This window comes from Patella vulgata, chromosome 2, assembly GCF_932274485.2.
Source record: "Patella vulgata chromosome 2, xgPatVulg1.2, whole genome shotgun sequence".
Classification (NCBI taxonomy): domain Eukaryota; kingdom Metazoa; phylum Mollusca; class Gastropoda; family Patellidae; genus Patella; species Patella vulgata.
In genome coordinates, this window is record NC_065880.2 from 70,951,416 (window position 1) to 70,966,252 (window position 14,837).

The following is a 14,837-nucleotide window of genomic DNA, read 5'->3' on the forward strand; positions in this document are numbered from 1 at the left end:
TAGCAGTGGGAGGAAACCGGAGGACCCGGAGAAAACCCACGAGGTTGGACAGGCGACCCTACTCCTTGTCACGTACAACCGTGAATTCGAAACCACGCCACTCGACTCAATGACAGACTTTATGATACAGGATTTCACCTGAATGACTCTCCCTAACTTTGGACAACAATTTGGTCTTGCTTTGGATGTCCACCACTATGTTTTGCAGAGTTAACGCCCCTATCATTGAAACCAAAGGGTGCTTGATTGCCTGTCCAAAGTTTCAATCAAGTGACACAGAATCAAGTCCTATCATAGTTATGCCAATTTCGAAAAGGTATTGTGAGCAGAATTGTGACATAATCAAACCTTTCAGCTATGGTGATTGGTGGCCAGAAATTCTGGTGTTTACATGATTGACACCTTTCGAGGGATTGAGAGAATCCAATGCCAGAATGTTCAATCAAGAATCCTCCAAATGAAAACTATTGTCCCTGACCTAGTAAATGATCAAGATCAACCACTTGAAGTATTCAACAGAAAGAAGTTATGTCCGATTTTCTGGCACTTCTTTCCCTTGTCATGACCACTGCACAAAAAATGAGAAGAATCATTGAAACTTGCTATTTAAACTACATGTAGATCCATTAACACAATTCAGATTTAATATTTATTAAAGTATATTCTATAGTCATTAAAATCTAATATACAACAGTTATTTTACTTCAAATATACAATGGACGGATTTCTCAAAATAAATTCATAACAAAACTAAAAAATGATGGATCGGAATTAACAATAATAGAAAATGAAAGATAAATTTAATATGTTCTTCACACCACTAATCATTTTTGTTTACTAAACAGCCAATATTTGTCCAAGTAAATGTCAGCATGCTGTCAAATTAGTGGATATATTGTCATTAGAAGAAAGTAAATTGAAGCCACATATATATGTAACATATTTTGAAATTTCTGCAGTAGTTAATGGCTGGAATGATACTAAAAAAGGCATAGGAAATGCATGTAAGATTGGGTCAACACAAACAATGGGTGTCTTTTCCGTATTACGAATTACATATGTGTGTATAACAAAGCAACTTGGATGAACAGAGAAAGTACATATAAGATAGGGTCAAACCAAGCAACGTCTGCTCAGAGTAAGCACACTTTACCATAGAATAAGGTATATGTCAAACAATAAACCATTTTATGATATATGTCTTTTACAGGCTAATGCATGGAATGTTTTAAGTACAGTCATAGGTCACAATGAATTACCACTTACAAATGGTTGAAGTGTCTTAATGAAATGTTTTACATTAGTAATAGTATAGTGCAAAAATATTTATATAACGAAATTTCTAGAATTTTATGTATAAATTAATATTACTTTGTACATGAATAACTATATTATGTTAAAGCGAGTAGACTTATGGAACAGGCACCATATTATCCTTTGCCCATTTTTTCATTGTTCTAATAATATATTCTACTTGTGGATTACTGGTGTTTCTCAACATATTAATAACATCTCGTAACATTTCCCTGAAAAACACGATTAATTAGTTTAATAATGAGATTTGATGCTTTTTATCACAACACAGAAAATTCGAAGAACTCACTGAAAAGAAGGGGGAAAGAACGAAAGTATATTGAATGAGATAGATCTATTTCATGCATTGAATGAATTATTAAAACACAGCAATAATTATTGTCCTTTGTTAGTGCTTGCATCTTTCTTTATCAAGTTTTAATTTTAAGCTTTAAAGTTATATTTTCTTGAGATTTCCTGCTTAAATGTGTTCCAAATTCTAATGTGAACAATCTCCATTTCTGCAGGACATGTAAGTAATAAATTTACAGTTACTACACTACACAGATAAATAACATAATTAACACAAAACGTTACATGTTAAAAAAATTCTAAAGTACTTATGAAATTTTATCTGTCAAAAAGGTGTAATGTAGTTTACATCCTTACTAAATACTTCAGATACAAAGCATTAAATTATCATCATGAAGATTAAGAATTTTAAAGAAATTGAATGCTTCCAGCAATATAAGCCTCTAAGCTTTGATCTGTGGCGTTACTTTAGTTTCCGCTAGTATGGTAGACTAGATGGTATATCAAGTTGAAGGATGAACACAAGACTGTACAAATGAAACAAACAGTACAAGAAAAACAATAAGACCCAGAAAACAAAAACCCAAGACCCATCACAAATTTTTTTAACCGCACCAACAATAATGAATAAAATTTCAAGCCGAAAGTAATTAACTGCTGAAAACAAAAACATTGAACTGAACAACAGCTAAACTTGATCATACCAACAGCCGAGTACAACTTGACGTTACTAACTACATCAAACTGGTAGAGGTACTGAATTATCTCTTGCCCACTTTTTAATAACATGACCTAAATGCTCCATCTTAGCATCACTATTATTTCGTAGTAGAAGTACTATATCACCTAATTTATCTCTAGTAAGAAGATATATTGAAAGGAGAAATAAGTAACATGCAGATAAACAGGGCGATATGGAAATATGAAGTTTTTTTTCTGAAGATCCGGACATGATCTCAAGGCAAAAATTCTAGGATACTAATCTCGAATTGTAAGATCCCAACATAATGATCTTAAAATTTCAAATTCTGATCTAGTGATTTTAAAATTTTGATATCGTGATGTTAGATTTGTGAGGTAAAGTTTTGATCTTGTGATGACAAAGTTCTGATTTTCAGGACATTAGATCTCAAGATACAAATGTAATAAAAACTGAGTTTCTTGAGTTGTTTAAATCAAGATTTCTGTAAGTAAGACTCTAGATGTTTAAGTATTTAACTATATATATATATCAGTAATACATCTTTAGTAAAATCCAGATCTTGGTATAATGAGTCACTAGAGAATATGTCTGAATTTTATAATAAATTTCACAAAAACTGAAAGCGTTAGACAATTATGCACTTTGAATATGGCATTCTAGATGCTAGATGCTAGAACTCCAAAAAATTCAAATGAATAAGGACAAAATGAAATAATCTAGTTCGAAAACTAAAATATATGTATATTGGTATTAATAGCAAATAGAGGAATGGATATTGATTGAAGGAGAGAGAAGGGGTGTTGACACAAACATTGATTTACATTTAGTAGAAATATTTGGATTGTATTTAAAGTTATAACCATATTTTACCTTAGTTCTTGGTTTGAATAATTTAAACAGAAGAAAGCTAACTATCAAGACAGATTATACAAAAATTCACATATCTAAACAGTAAACATAAATGACAGTCAGACGCAATTTAAACATAAGCAGAAGTAAGGCGGAAAAATTCATTTGTTTCGACTCCAGACTAATTAAAGTGATTATTGGGATTTTAATAAAATTAGGGAAAATTGTGTTGTTTGTTAATTTGATATAAAAATTGTATTAAATGTACCTTTGTTCGTGACCAGCTATAATCAACTGAAAAACACCCACACAAGCCCCTCGTTTACCCTCCCAATATTCAGGATTTGGATCCAATCTTTCCAACACATCAAAAGCTTTAGCAGCATGGTAAAACTGTCCCATCTGAAATAATTATGTCAATACATACAATCAGCCATCAAATAAAATGATGACAAACTTAAAGACTGGCAATATATAATATTGTGAAATATTTAATTCAAAGCCTATATTTGTATATTATTGCCTATAGAAAAATCTTTACTTCAACTATTGTCATTGTTACCGGGTATATTTTACAATTCATGTTTTGGTTTTTTTTTTTTAAAAAAAAGAGCAAATTGTTAGACAGCCATTGGCCTAATTTTCTAACCTTTCCAAAAGAAAGTTATTGTAATTATTAATATTGATGTTAAAATGATTGGTTATTCAGTAATTCTATATATGTGTTTAATTCCAACCTTATAATCTATATCAATAAAGATTAAACAGATGGACCTGTTACCTAAGTAAATTGTATTGTATATAGAAGTAATTAGACCTAGTCATGAGAGTATTATAATAAATTACCTTATAACAGTCATTAGCTATTAGTTGTAAAAGACTGAAAGATTCACCAGACGTTTCCATTTTCAGATATAACTCCCACGCCAGTCTAGGTTTACGATTCATGATATCTGTTAAAACAAGAGTAGAAACATAGTTAGGGTATACAAACGCATCCAGAAATATTAAAACACATACATAAAGACACAAATATTCTTGCAATCTAAGATCCTATTTCCAAGAATTCTTACTCACAATGATAATCATGTACCCAGGACAAAACATGGGCATGAACTAATCTGTCTAAAATGTTTGCATATCAATTCAATGCAAATAAAAAATTGTTTTATTACTAACTGGCCATCATCACCAAAGTGTTTTACACCTTGAAGGTCAAGACTTTTTCAGTCTAAATCTTTCAAAAGTTAATATTACAAGTATATCCCAACACGGATTAACATTGTGTCTTAAGTAATGGGAAATTATGTGAAAACTTACATGTTCTAGCCAACCAACTAAGATAAGTATAGTCATTCTTCATCTTATCACTCTGTATTAACAAAAATACCTACAGCAAAAAAAAAGATGTATGTAAGTAAACTATTGATCAATTAAGAAAAATAATGTGATGACAATCAGCAATCAGTCAATTGAATAATAATTTGACGACTTCATATTTTCTAATGAAATGAGGTTTGAGGTCCTACAATTCTGCACAGACTGGGCTAATGAAGATGGACATGTGCCATACTATGAGGGAAATTTTCCGCGGACAGCAGCATCTGTGCCTACTCTTTATTGAATTCCAACCATCATGGGTTACATTATATGTACACCAACGCATACAATGATGGATCTTGGTTTTTGATAAAAATTCCAAGGACCTGTGAATAAAACTACTAACCTCTTCTGCTTCTTTAAAATTACCAACAGCTGCCTTGGCTTGAGCATAATCAAAATTAAATGCATCATCATTATAGAAGTAACTCTGAAAAATATATCAATGCCAATCAAGGATCATAACCCCTAATTCAATGTAAATCAATTTTTTATAAATTTGTTTATTAAAAAAGTTACTAACTATATGACTTTAATATTGATTTACCTTGACAGAATTAAAGTAAATAAGAACATCTTCAAATTGCTTGAGTAAAAAGAAACAGGAGGCCATACATTGTCTTCCAGGTATGGTATCTGAAAAACATTTATACATGATATATCTACGGATATTTTGTATGACAATTACAAGATTTAAGGAAGAATACTAAACTTAGGGATGATTTTTGAACTGTTAAATTATTTATTTATTAACCGGTCGACGTCATTTTGACATCATGATGTCAAGTGGTCAGGCTAAATAAAGGCCGACGTGAAATATTTTGTATGTCTATTTCATAGACTACTGTCGAATAATTATAAGTGATAGGCCCTTGACACCAATAAAAAAGTTGAAGGGGATAAGTTGATCTATAATTTGCAAATCATTCTAAGTCCTTTTCATCAGAAATATCGTTTTCAGAATCGGTCTTATTGATATAATCTGAGTCGGAATCATCCATAAGTATTTCAACCCCTTCGAGCATCTTTAACCGTACCGACATCGTTAAATTACGTTTTTCATCAAAAAATGTTGAACAAAGACATGTTTTTCTCAATGCCCTTGACAAGACAAGTTCCTGTCTGACACGCATGCATGGCCATATCAATTAAATCGAAACTAAATACTCAAATGCGGCTTATCAAAAAGGTTCTTGCTGTGGTCGACTTTAGTCGACCGTGACCACTTAGCTGTATAACGTTGTATGAAGTTTAAAAACAAGGACATACAATCTGTATGATGAGTAAAATCTATTGATTTCAAGTATAGCAATATTGCTCCTTGATCAAGATACAGATATGTATTATTAATTAAATAAAGAATAAGTGATTACTCACCACATTCACTAGCTGATCCACCAACTAATTGAAAGTATTGCTGGGCAATTTTCAGATGCTCCCTCTAAAAATGAAATAAAAAAATAGAGACAGGTAACCAAGAAACACTGAGGAAACCCACAAGGTTAGGAAGACATACTTACTACTTGTAATGTATAATTGTGGAATCGAACTCACAACTAGCATGATATGGCACTTGGCTTCTCGAGGCCCTGCCTACCCAAACAAAAGATAGGTTGCCAGGCAATGAAACAGTAATTGTATTCCATAGAATTGTGTTCTTTGCATTTACTGTGTCAACTTGACACTTGTGCGTAGTATCTTAAGCAGTGGGATGAAACTGGAGGACTCTCAAGAAACCCAGGGGGTAGAACAGGCGACCCTACTCCATGTCACTATGTATAAGCTTGGGATATTGAATCCACACCATTTGACTTAATGGCAGACCTTATGATCTAAAAAGAAAACAGTATGTCACACTACAATCAACCCTCCTATGAATTAAAAGAATATATCTTACTGATCCTTGTTCTTGTCCCATAGAAGCGTTGACAACACCTTTTAATATATATTCCTGTGGTGTTGTGGGTTCTAGGTCTCGTACCAGATTATACGCTTCATTTATATCATCTACAAACACAGATTAATAAAATATGATTTCATTTGAATTGTTGTTTATGGCTTGCAATGTCTTCGTGTAGTTTGAGCGTCTTGTCTGCAGTTTGAGTGTCTTGTCTGCAGGTTTATCTTATGGGTTCGGTTTAATTGTGGTGCAGTTCTCCTGCACAATAAGATTCCGTTTATTTCAGTTTATCCCACCACTTTCATTCAGTAATCAGGGATCAAACCGGCAAGTTATATGAAATGTCATCATGTCTAATTTCTTATTTTTTGGCAACAACAGGGATGACGAATATGGGCTTACACCAAGGAGTGTAATATGAAGAAATGTTGTCTGGACAGCGGTGGTACAGCCAACTCCTTTTTTTGTTTAGGGATTTTTAATGTATGGTACTAAATTGTACACAGGATTTGAGCGAATAGATGATTTTCCTTGTTTTGCTAAGGTCTATTCAAGCTGGAACATCCTGAGGATTCAGGCATAAATATGATTTTGATCAATGCTTAGATCAGAAATTAAACCCTTGCTATATTTGTGAGAAGATACTATAATATCCAATATATGAAAATAATGGATACCTACCTTGTTTAAGATAATATATAACAAGATTTAATCTTGCTTCTGGGATAACATCGATCAGGGGAGGTAACACCTGTAAAGCACCCTCGCCACCTCGAAACACAACCTGGAAATGCATGTACATGTATGTAAGTAAATAAACATGTAAAGGTCCCCACCACCAAAAAAAAAATAACAACCTAGAGATAGTCATTTTTAGAGCTCTGTTAAAGCTGGTATTGGCCACGGTTTACCCAAGTTCTCGCAGGTGTCATTACGGTTTGCCCAAGTTCACCAAGGTGCCAGTACCACTATGGTTATTACCATGGTACAACCCCGTACCACTGTGGTTATTACCATGGTACATACCGGTACTACTACAGTTTTTCAAGGTTTGACTATGTGTTTTCCCAGTTTACCACGCTATGACCTTCCCCTGTGGTATTATGGTCCATAGTGTCAACACGGTCCGTCACGCCCCAGTCACACCTTGCAGGTAATTGGACCCTGTGCCGATAGGGTGAACAACAGCGGGGATCCATTTGGAGACCGTTGTGAAACTGCGGTGGTCCAGGATGAACTGTGATCAATGGTAGGCTTACCGTTATGTCAACATCTGACAACATCTTTTTACTGAAAGCAGTCATTATGAGATGTAGTTAAATATGACTCTAAAATCAATAAAGGAACAGGGTGATATTACAATGATGTAGCTAAATGTAAGCTTTATTAACTGCTGGTTTCTTCAAAGTAAACATTATCAAAAGAATGTTCTTACCAAATTATGTTTAATCAGATCTCTAGCAAATATGAATGAAGGGGAAGCCATTTCTTGTAATGATTTCAATTCAGCCTGAAATGTAGTAAAATCCCTATATAAATAACAGTTTATTGCTATTTCTCATTTCTCACTGAATAAAATCTAATAAACGTCCATTTTTCTGTAATTGTTAATCTCTATCTTTTATAGTAGTAAAAAAGTTTTTATTTCTCATTGAATAAAATCAAATAAACGTCCATTACTATGTTAATAGCAAATCAGTAAACAGCATAGTAAAAAATATTAACAATAAACTTTATTTTCAATCACATATTTCAGAAAATACCATGAAATCATGACATAATAGTTTTTTCAGTTCAATAGCATCACAAATGTTCTTTGAATAAACAGTAAATTGTTAGAACGATATTACCTCTGCAGCTTTACCATTATATAATCGAAAATGGTTACATGCTTTTAGATTTAAAGCTACAGCACTATCGGAGAAGGTTTGAAGATAAACAGCTAACACCTCCTGTAAAATAACACAGATATCAATCAGAGTTAGTTTTAACTTATAATACACAGGACATTATTATATCTTAATTATTTAAATTGAATTACAGAGAATTTTTAATTCACAGAGAGAGAGAGAAATGGGGTTAAACATCCACTCGACACAAACTAGGTCATTTCGGGACTAACATATGGTTTAATTTTATTTCAATAATTCGTTTGCGCGTAGGGGTCTTTAGCAATGGGAGGAAACCGGAGGACCCGGAGAAAACCCACGAGATTGGACAGGCGCCCCTACGCCTTGTCACGTACAACCGGGGATTCGAAACCACGCCAGTCGACTCAATGAAAGACTTTATGATACAGCGCGTGCACGCTAACCACTCAGCCATCCAACCCCCCCTTTTAATTCACAGAATAATCTCCAACACTATATTTATTACAACTGTCTGAGTCATTTACTTTATAGATTGGAGATTTCGATTTACTCCAAAACTGAGCAATAACCAATTCTGAAACCTGTACCACTAAACTTGGTATTATATACGATTCCTTACATTCATACAGAATAAATTTATTAAGAAAATTATGTTGGTAACAAGAAATAACATTTTTATTTGTGGGGATATTTAATTGATAAATGATTTTAAGTAACCCTGTATACACAGAATTTAATGGTTAAAAATCTTCAAATTTTGTATTGCTCAGTTTTGGAGTAAAAGAAAAGCTTGGTATTGTGTGTGTTGCTTTAATGGTTGTTACAAGAGATAAGATTTTTATTTGTGGGAATATCTTAAAATCAATTTTAAGCAACCACATAACAAAATAGAAAATATTTAGTGGTTAAAATATCAAATTGCTTATTACTCAAGTTTTATAATAAAATGAAATATCTGATTTATAAGTAGATGATTCCAACAGTAATAATTAACTCACCTGAGAGACATCATAATAATCTAATTTATAATAACATAAAGCCACATAAACATTCAAAGCTAAATAATCCCTGAAAAAAAAAATAAGAAGAAGAAAATAAAACCTGTTCATCAATTATAAATGATTTAAGAAACTACATGGGGAGAAAAGTGCAATATCAGATTACATTTCGAAAATCTAACTCCTGAAAAAATTATTTGTTACATTATTAAAGTTATGCTTCTATATACATATCTAAGAGGGTACTAAAAATGGGTGCTTGGACTTATTGTGGCTTTTGAATATTGTAATATAACAATTATCAATTTTTTAAATTAGAGATGCATTATGTAGTATGTGATAAATTTGTCTAAGCTTATATTTTTAGCTTCAAATGTTATATAAATTATTAATTAGACATTCATTCATATGATAAGCCCATAAGCAAATCTCTAGACCATTGTATGGATGTGACATTGAATGGATTAGAACATCATAGGTTATCAAGACTTTGTTGGTTATCATTATAAGGGTACTTTATAATAAAGACTAGTTACACCATTCCTTTTCAAAATTTAAATATATTGACTTTGCATTACCTATTTTTAAACTATCATATTAAGAACGACCAGCTCTTTATCTAATCTGACATAAGGCATCTTTAAAAAGGAAACAATCCAAGAAAAAAAATTGTAAGTACCTGTTATCCAATAAGATACGTTTATAAATATCAATAGCTTCTTGATAATGGCTACGTAAATAGTGTATGGCTGCTAGAGATAACTGATCTTCTATGATATCCTGGAGATTCTGATGAAATCCCATTAACTGACGTTCTTCGTTAAATTTATGAGCTAAGTGGAACAACACACGGTTCTGCAGTCTACTTTTAGGACCTGAAGAACAAATAATGGAACTAATATAATGAACCACTGGTCTTTGAATCTGAACAAAAGTCATATTTAGTATTAACCTTTATCAGACTGAACAGTCTGTCAAAAATTATAGTTGTAGTAATAAGTCTTAGCATTCTCTTGGAAAGTTAATTTTCCTAATAAAACATGTCTCTTATTGACCTTCTATATATGCTGAAGTTCACAATATTGGTTTTGGTTTACATTTTAACAATTTTTGCTCCGTCTAGCTAGAACAACCATGCGGTTTTCAGCAGGCCTTGTCAAGTTGCGGTCATGAATGACTGATTTCAGTCACAAACAAACTGTCCGCAAGAAAAGAAGACAGAACAGCGGTCAGACCTGGACGGTGTTAGCACCATAGGTAAAACTACAAAATTCGACATCTCAAAAATTACATTTATTCATAACTTTAAGAGATGGTATATAACTCAAATAATGCACTTGTGAATTGTCATGCAGCGAGTACTTTCACTTTCTAGAACACTTGTAAAACATTTTCTCAGAATAGGTTTTCTGCATTGTCTCATACATGTTGTATCATTGTCTCATACATGTTGTATCATTGTCTCATACATGTATCATTGTCTCATACATGTATATCATTTAAAAGGAATATGTCCTGGCAAGGGTCAAAATTCACGACGGCACCTGCAGCAATTGCCGTAGTATTTAGTGAAATTGCCGTTCAAGTAAATTATGACTACGGCATCTTAAGCCGTGGTAATTTATTAAGGAATATCACGATGGCAATTTGCCGATGTTGACACTGAAATCGCCGTTGTATATCTGCATAATCTATGGCATAATCGAAAGTAGGAATTTATTGTTTTGTTTCTTTCCTGAGTTCTTGTGACTGCATTTTTCTATCGAGTTAGATCTCGAACCACACAGTTAAAATTAGATTGAACGGTGTGGAATTTATTGCGCTATTTACTGTGACGTCACATAAGCGGACGTATGTAACAAAGAGAGCAATAACACAAGTCATCACGCTGCATTCGTTCAGTAGTACCATCGTTGGAAGTCAAATAGCAGCCAATTTTATAACAATGAATTTCACAGGTCATCTACTCATGTTTTATCTGTTTGACACTTGTTTATAGCATTATAAAGTATTCATATCTACATAAATAAACCACGTATCCCCCAATTCATCTGACATAATTCTACCGTAACATCACATGCTGGTGGCTCAAATGGAAATGTGCGCGACTCGCTGTCTGGTGTATTTAATCATTTAAGAAGTTCAAAACAATTTCCAGAAATAATTTATTGGAAAATTTGACCAAATCAAATAATTAGGTCAGGAAAATGTGTCATATAATTTTTAGTGTAAATATAGACGGGATGGGAGAAAGGAATTCCAGGGGTACATGTAATATAATGTCATGCACAGGTGTGAAGTCGTCTTTTGATAATAAGTTTACGGTATTACGGATATTTTAGAATCGGAATTCAACATCTCAACGTCGAAGTATTCATTTAAAATGCAAGTTGGTTCCATGATACTTATATTTGGTGGAATTGTGGATACGGATTATAGAATTGCAAAAATCTTTGTGTTGCTGAGCCAAAGTTGATTCGATGTCTTGAAAGAATTTTTAGGCTCTCTGATTTCAAAGAAATAAAACGGATTCATATTACGATTATTCATAATCTTTATCAATCAAAGTTTCCCAGTTTAAAAAATGCCGTAGTGACGAAAGTAAATTAAAAGTTTTGCCTCAGTGTACATAAAAACTGCTGTAGTAAAGAAGGAATTACTGTGGCATTTTTTGAAAAAAGATAATTTAAATCAGGAGACAAACGTACCTTTATCTACAGCAGTTTTAGCTTCTGGATACATGCCCAAGAAAAAATAACAACAAGCTAAATAAGACCACATATCTGGTACACAATTCTTCTTTTGAGTCAGTCTCACATATTCCTAATATAGAGAATTATTCATTATTATATATTTACACAGGTAACTGAAGAATTATTCAATAGGTTCTATTCATCTGGTTCTATTGTGTGCCAAAAGTCAAACCCCTGTCTATAATAAGGTGAGAGAGAGAGAGAAATGGGGTTAAACGTCCACTCTACACAAACTATGTCATTTCGGGACTAACATATGGTTTAATTTTATTTCAATAATTCGCTTGCACGTAGGGTTTTTTTTAGCAGTGATAGGAAATCGGAGGACCCAGAGAAAACCCACAAGGTTGGACAGGCGACCCTACTCCTTGTCACGTACAACCAGGGATTCGAAACCTTATAATAAGGTGACCCTAAAGTTTTTTCAAGACTGTAATTAAAACACAATTATATGAAATACAACCTCTGATTTATTATACATGATGTTTCAACTAGTGATCTCTTACTGTTTTTTTGAGTTTGAAAACGATTAGAGATCACTTTTTGAAATGCTGTGCTATATAAAACAGTGATTGCATTCCTTAGCTTATGTTGTGATTTTATTGTGCTCAATCACCCATATACCACTTTAGGATTACAAACTGCAATGGATGGAATGTCTAATTATTTATGGAGACACAGATATAAGCTTACAGTTTACTGAATACATATTACAATTATTTTCTTGTTGAACATGATAATATCTCATCATTTCTAAGGTTATCTTTGAATGAATAGCTATATGTATCTACGCAGGAAAGGCTTAGTAGATAAAAAAAAAAATCTCCACCTCCATAGCTCTTTTATAATCCCCCAGATGAAAAGCACAATAAGCTATCCACATATCTGTTTCATCATTTCCTTTACCACTGGCTCTATTAAACTACAAATATATAATAGTAATAGACATTTACATAATATATACTTTCAATAAATATAAATGATATGAAATGAGATTTAACATCCAACTGTTCTGTAAAATGGCCAATAAAGATGGGATCAAATAGTTATAAGAGAAGCATATTATACACTCATTTTCTGAAATGCAAATCTGTGGTAAATACTGAAGTAAGCTGTCTAAAATATTAACAAATGACTCATGAGTGTTCAAATATTCTCAAGTGCCAATAAAATTGGCACACGTACACATAAGTGTTAGTCAATGGAAAGTGTAATAAATTGTAAACCTCATACAGCATGTGTGACTGGGAAAATATGCAACGGTAGAAATTTATATTCCTTGAATCAAAACATTAACAAGGCTGTCCAGGTGGTAAAATTTGGAAAAGAAAGCATGCATCTACAATCTACATCTTGCGTTACTTGCAAATTCATGTAAATTACCTCAAGAAGAGTTATAGCTCCTGTATAATCTCTTATATCCAGGAAGTCTTCATATTTAGGAAACTTTTTCTTTTTGCTGGTTTCTTTACTTGGTCCAGTTGCCGCGCCAGGCCCAACGGCCGGCTTCATTCTTGAGAGCATCTGAAATAAAATGTACAATAAATTATTTGGGTTGTATTTCATAATGCGTAGGCTACAATGTGCCTCTTTATAAAGTTCAAAATAAAGTGCTCAATTTGGTTGATCTGCAGTGTGTTATTTTTAGTATGGAATTGATAGATAGATTCTTTTTCCCCTCAGATTTTGACACAGAAAAACGAATAGAGTTTGCAGCTCTATAAACTAGTAATTTAGCTGTCAGTCTTAATACTATAGACTGTCTATTGTCATGGGCAGCAAAGAAACCTACACACCCTGTACATTATTTTTTAGACAAATGACCACTTAAAAATGTTGATTTTGGATTCTATATTTTGCATCTACTGAATCTCTATTAATTCATACATCCATGCAGATTCTGTGACCCTATGGTATTTACATTTAAAACAAAAAGTTTCTGCTTTTTTTGGATATACTTCTGTAGGCCTAATAAGTCAAAAATTGTCCAAGAGTCAAAATAGAATTCCTGTGATAAATAATAGAATTCCACAAAGTTAAAAGTTGGCTCATCTACAGGACTGGTGATATCAACTTGAAATTTATTAATAATTCAACATTGAAATTATATTAGTTATTCTTTTGTGAGCATTGCGAGTCATTTTCTAATAAAAGAGTTGTAATATGACATTTAATATTCACAAGAAGATGAAGATTATGAAATTTAACGTAAATGTAATTTTTGACTTGAACTTTACGTTTATCATTACCGTACTTTAATATATATATAAAGGTTTCCTTATTTCACATATAAAAACTGTAAAAATAATCATCTTTTCAAACAAAAATAATTACCATCTTGCACGTTATTCAATGTTCCTTTTATTTTATTTTTGTTTATTTCATTCTGTCATGCCTTCAACTACCGATAGTTTATTTGCAACTAAGGAATTTATCCGCCAATACGCAGACTCTAAATATAGCTTCCGTTTCCGCATTGTTTACAATCACACGAATAGCCCACTTTCTGGCTTATGAACAAATAATATGAGTTACTCGTGTCAAACAGAGTTTCTCCACATGTACAAAACGAGACCATAAAATGGACTGACTTGATTTGTTTCTAATGTCATATTTTAAGCAAATCTAGTGAAATGTAGATTTCAATAGGTGCTTTTACATTTTAATCTTCTAACATAAAAACTTCGCACTTTCTTGTATAATCCCGATCCATCAGTTTATAAACATACCTATCAGTATGAGAACAGTATGGCCTGGATTTATAGGTCTAGCGCCTTG

General features: G+C 32.6%; 1 protein-coding gene across 1 annotated transcript; it reads right to left on the bottom strand.

Moving 5' to 3' along the window:
- Window positions 1-641: 641 nt before the first annotated feature.
- Window positions 642-14,515, bottom strand: LOC126810595 (intraflagellar transport protein 56). Its single transcript, XM_050535751.2, has 17 exons — window positions 14,394-14,515; window positions 13,443-13,583; window positions 12,889-12,981; window positions 12,015-12,129; window positions 9,986-10,181; window positions 9,307-9,376; window positions 8,288-8,389; window positions 7,873-7,947; window positions 7,119-7,221; window positions 6,435-6,544; window positions 5,915-5,978; window positions 5,085-5,173; window positions 4,884-4,967; window positions 4,478-4,547; window positions 4,004-4,110; window positions 3,426-3,559; window positions 642-1,526 (listed from the first exon to the last, which is right to left on the bottom strand). The coding sequence occupies exons 1-17, from the start codon at window positions 14,394-14,396 to the stop codon at window positions 1,412-1,414; spliced, it is 1,671 nt and encodes a 556-aa protein (XP_050391708.1). The 5' UTR covers window positions 14,397-14,515; the 3' UTR covers window positions 642-1,411.
- Window positions 14,516-14,837: the final 322 nt, after the last annotated feature.

Coding starts and splice junctions, on each gene's coding strand:
- LOC126810595 (XM_050535751.2), bottom strand. Junction 10,182..12,014: donor TAAAACTGCTGTAGATAAAG/GTACGTTTGTCT, acceptor TTTGTTCTTCAG/GTCCTAAAAGTAGACTGCAG. Junction 3,560..4,003: donor TAGCTAATGACTGTTATAAG/GTAATTTATTAT, acceptor TAATTATTTCAG/ATGGGACAGTTTTACCATGC.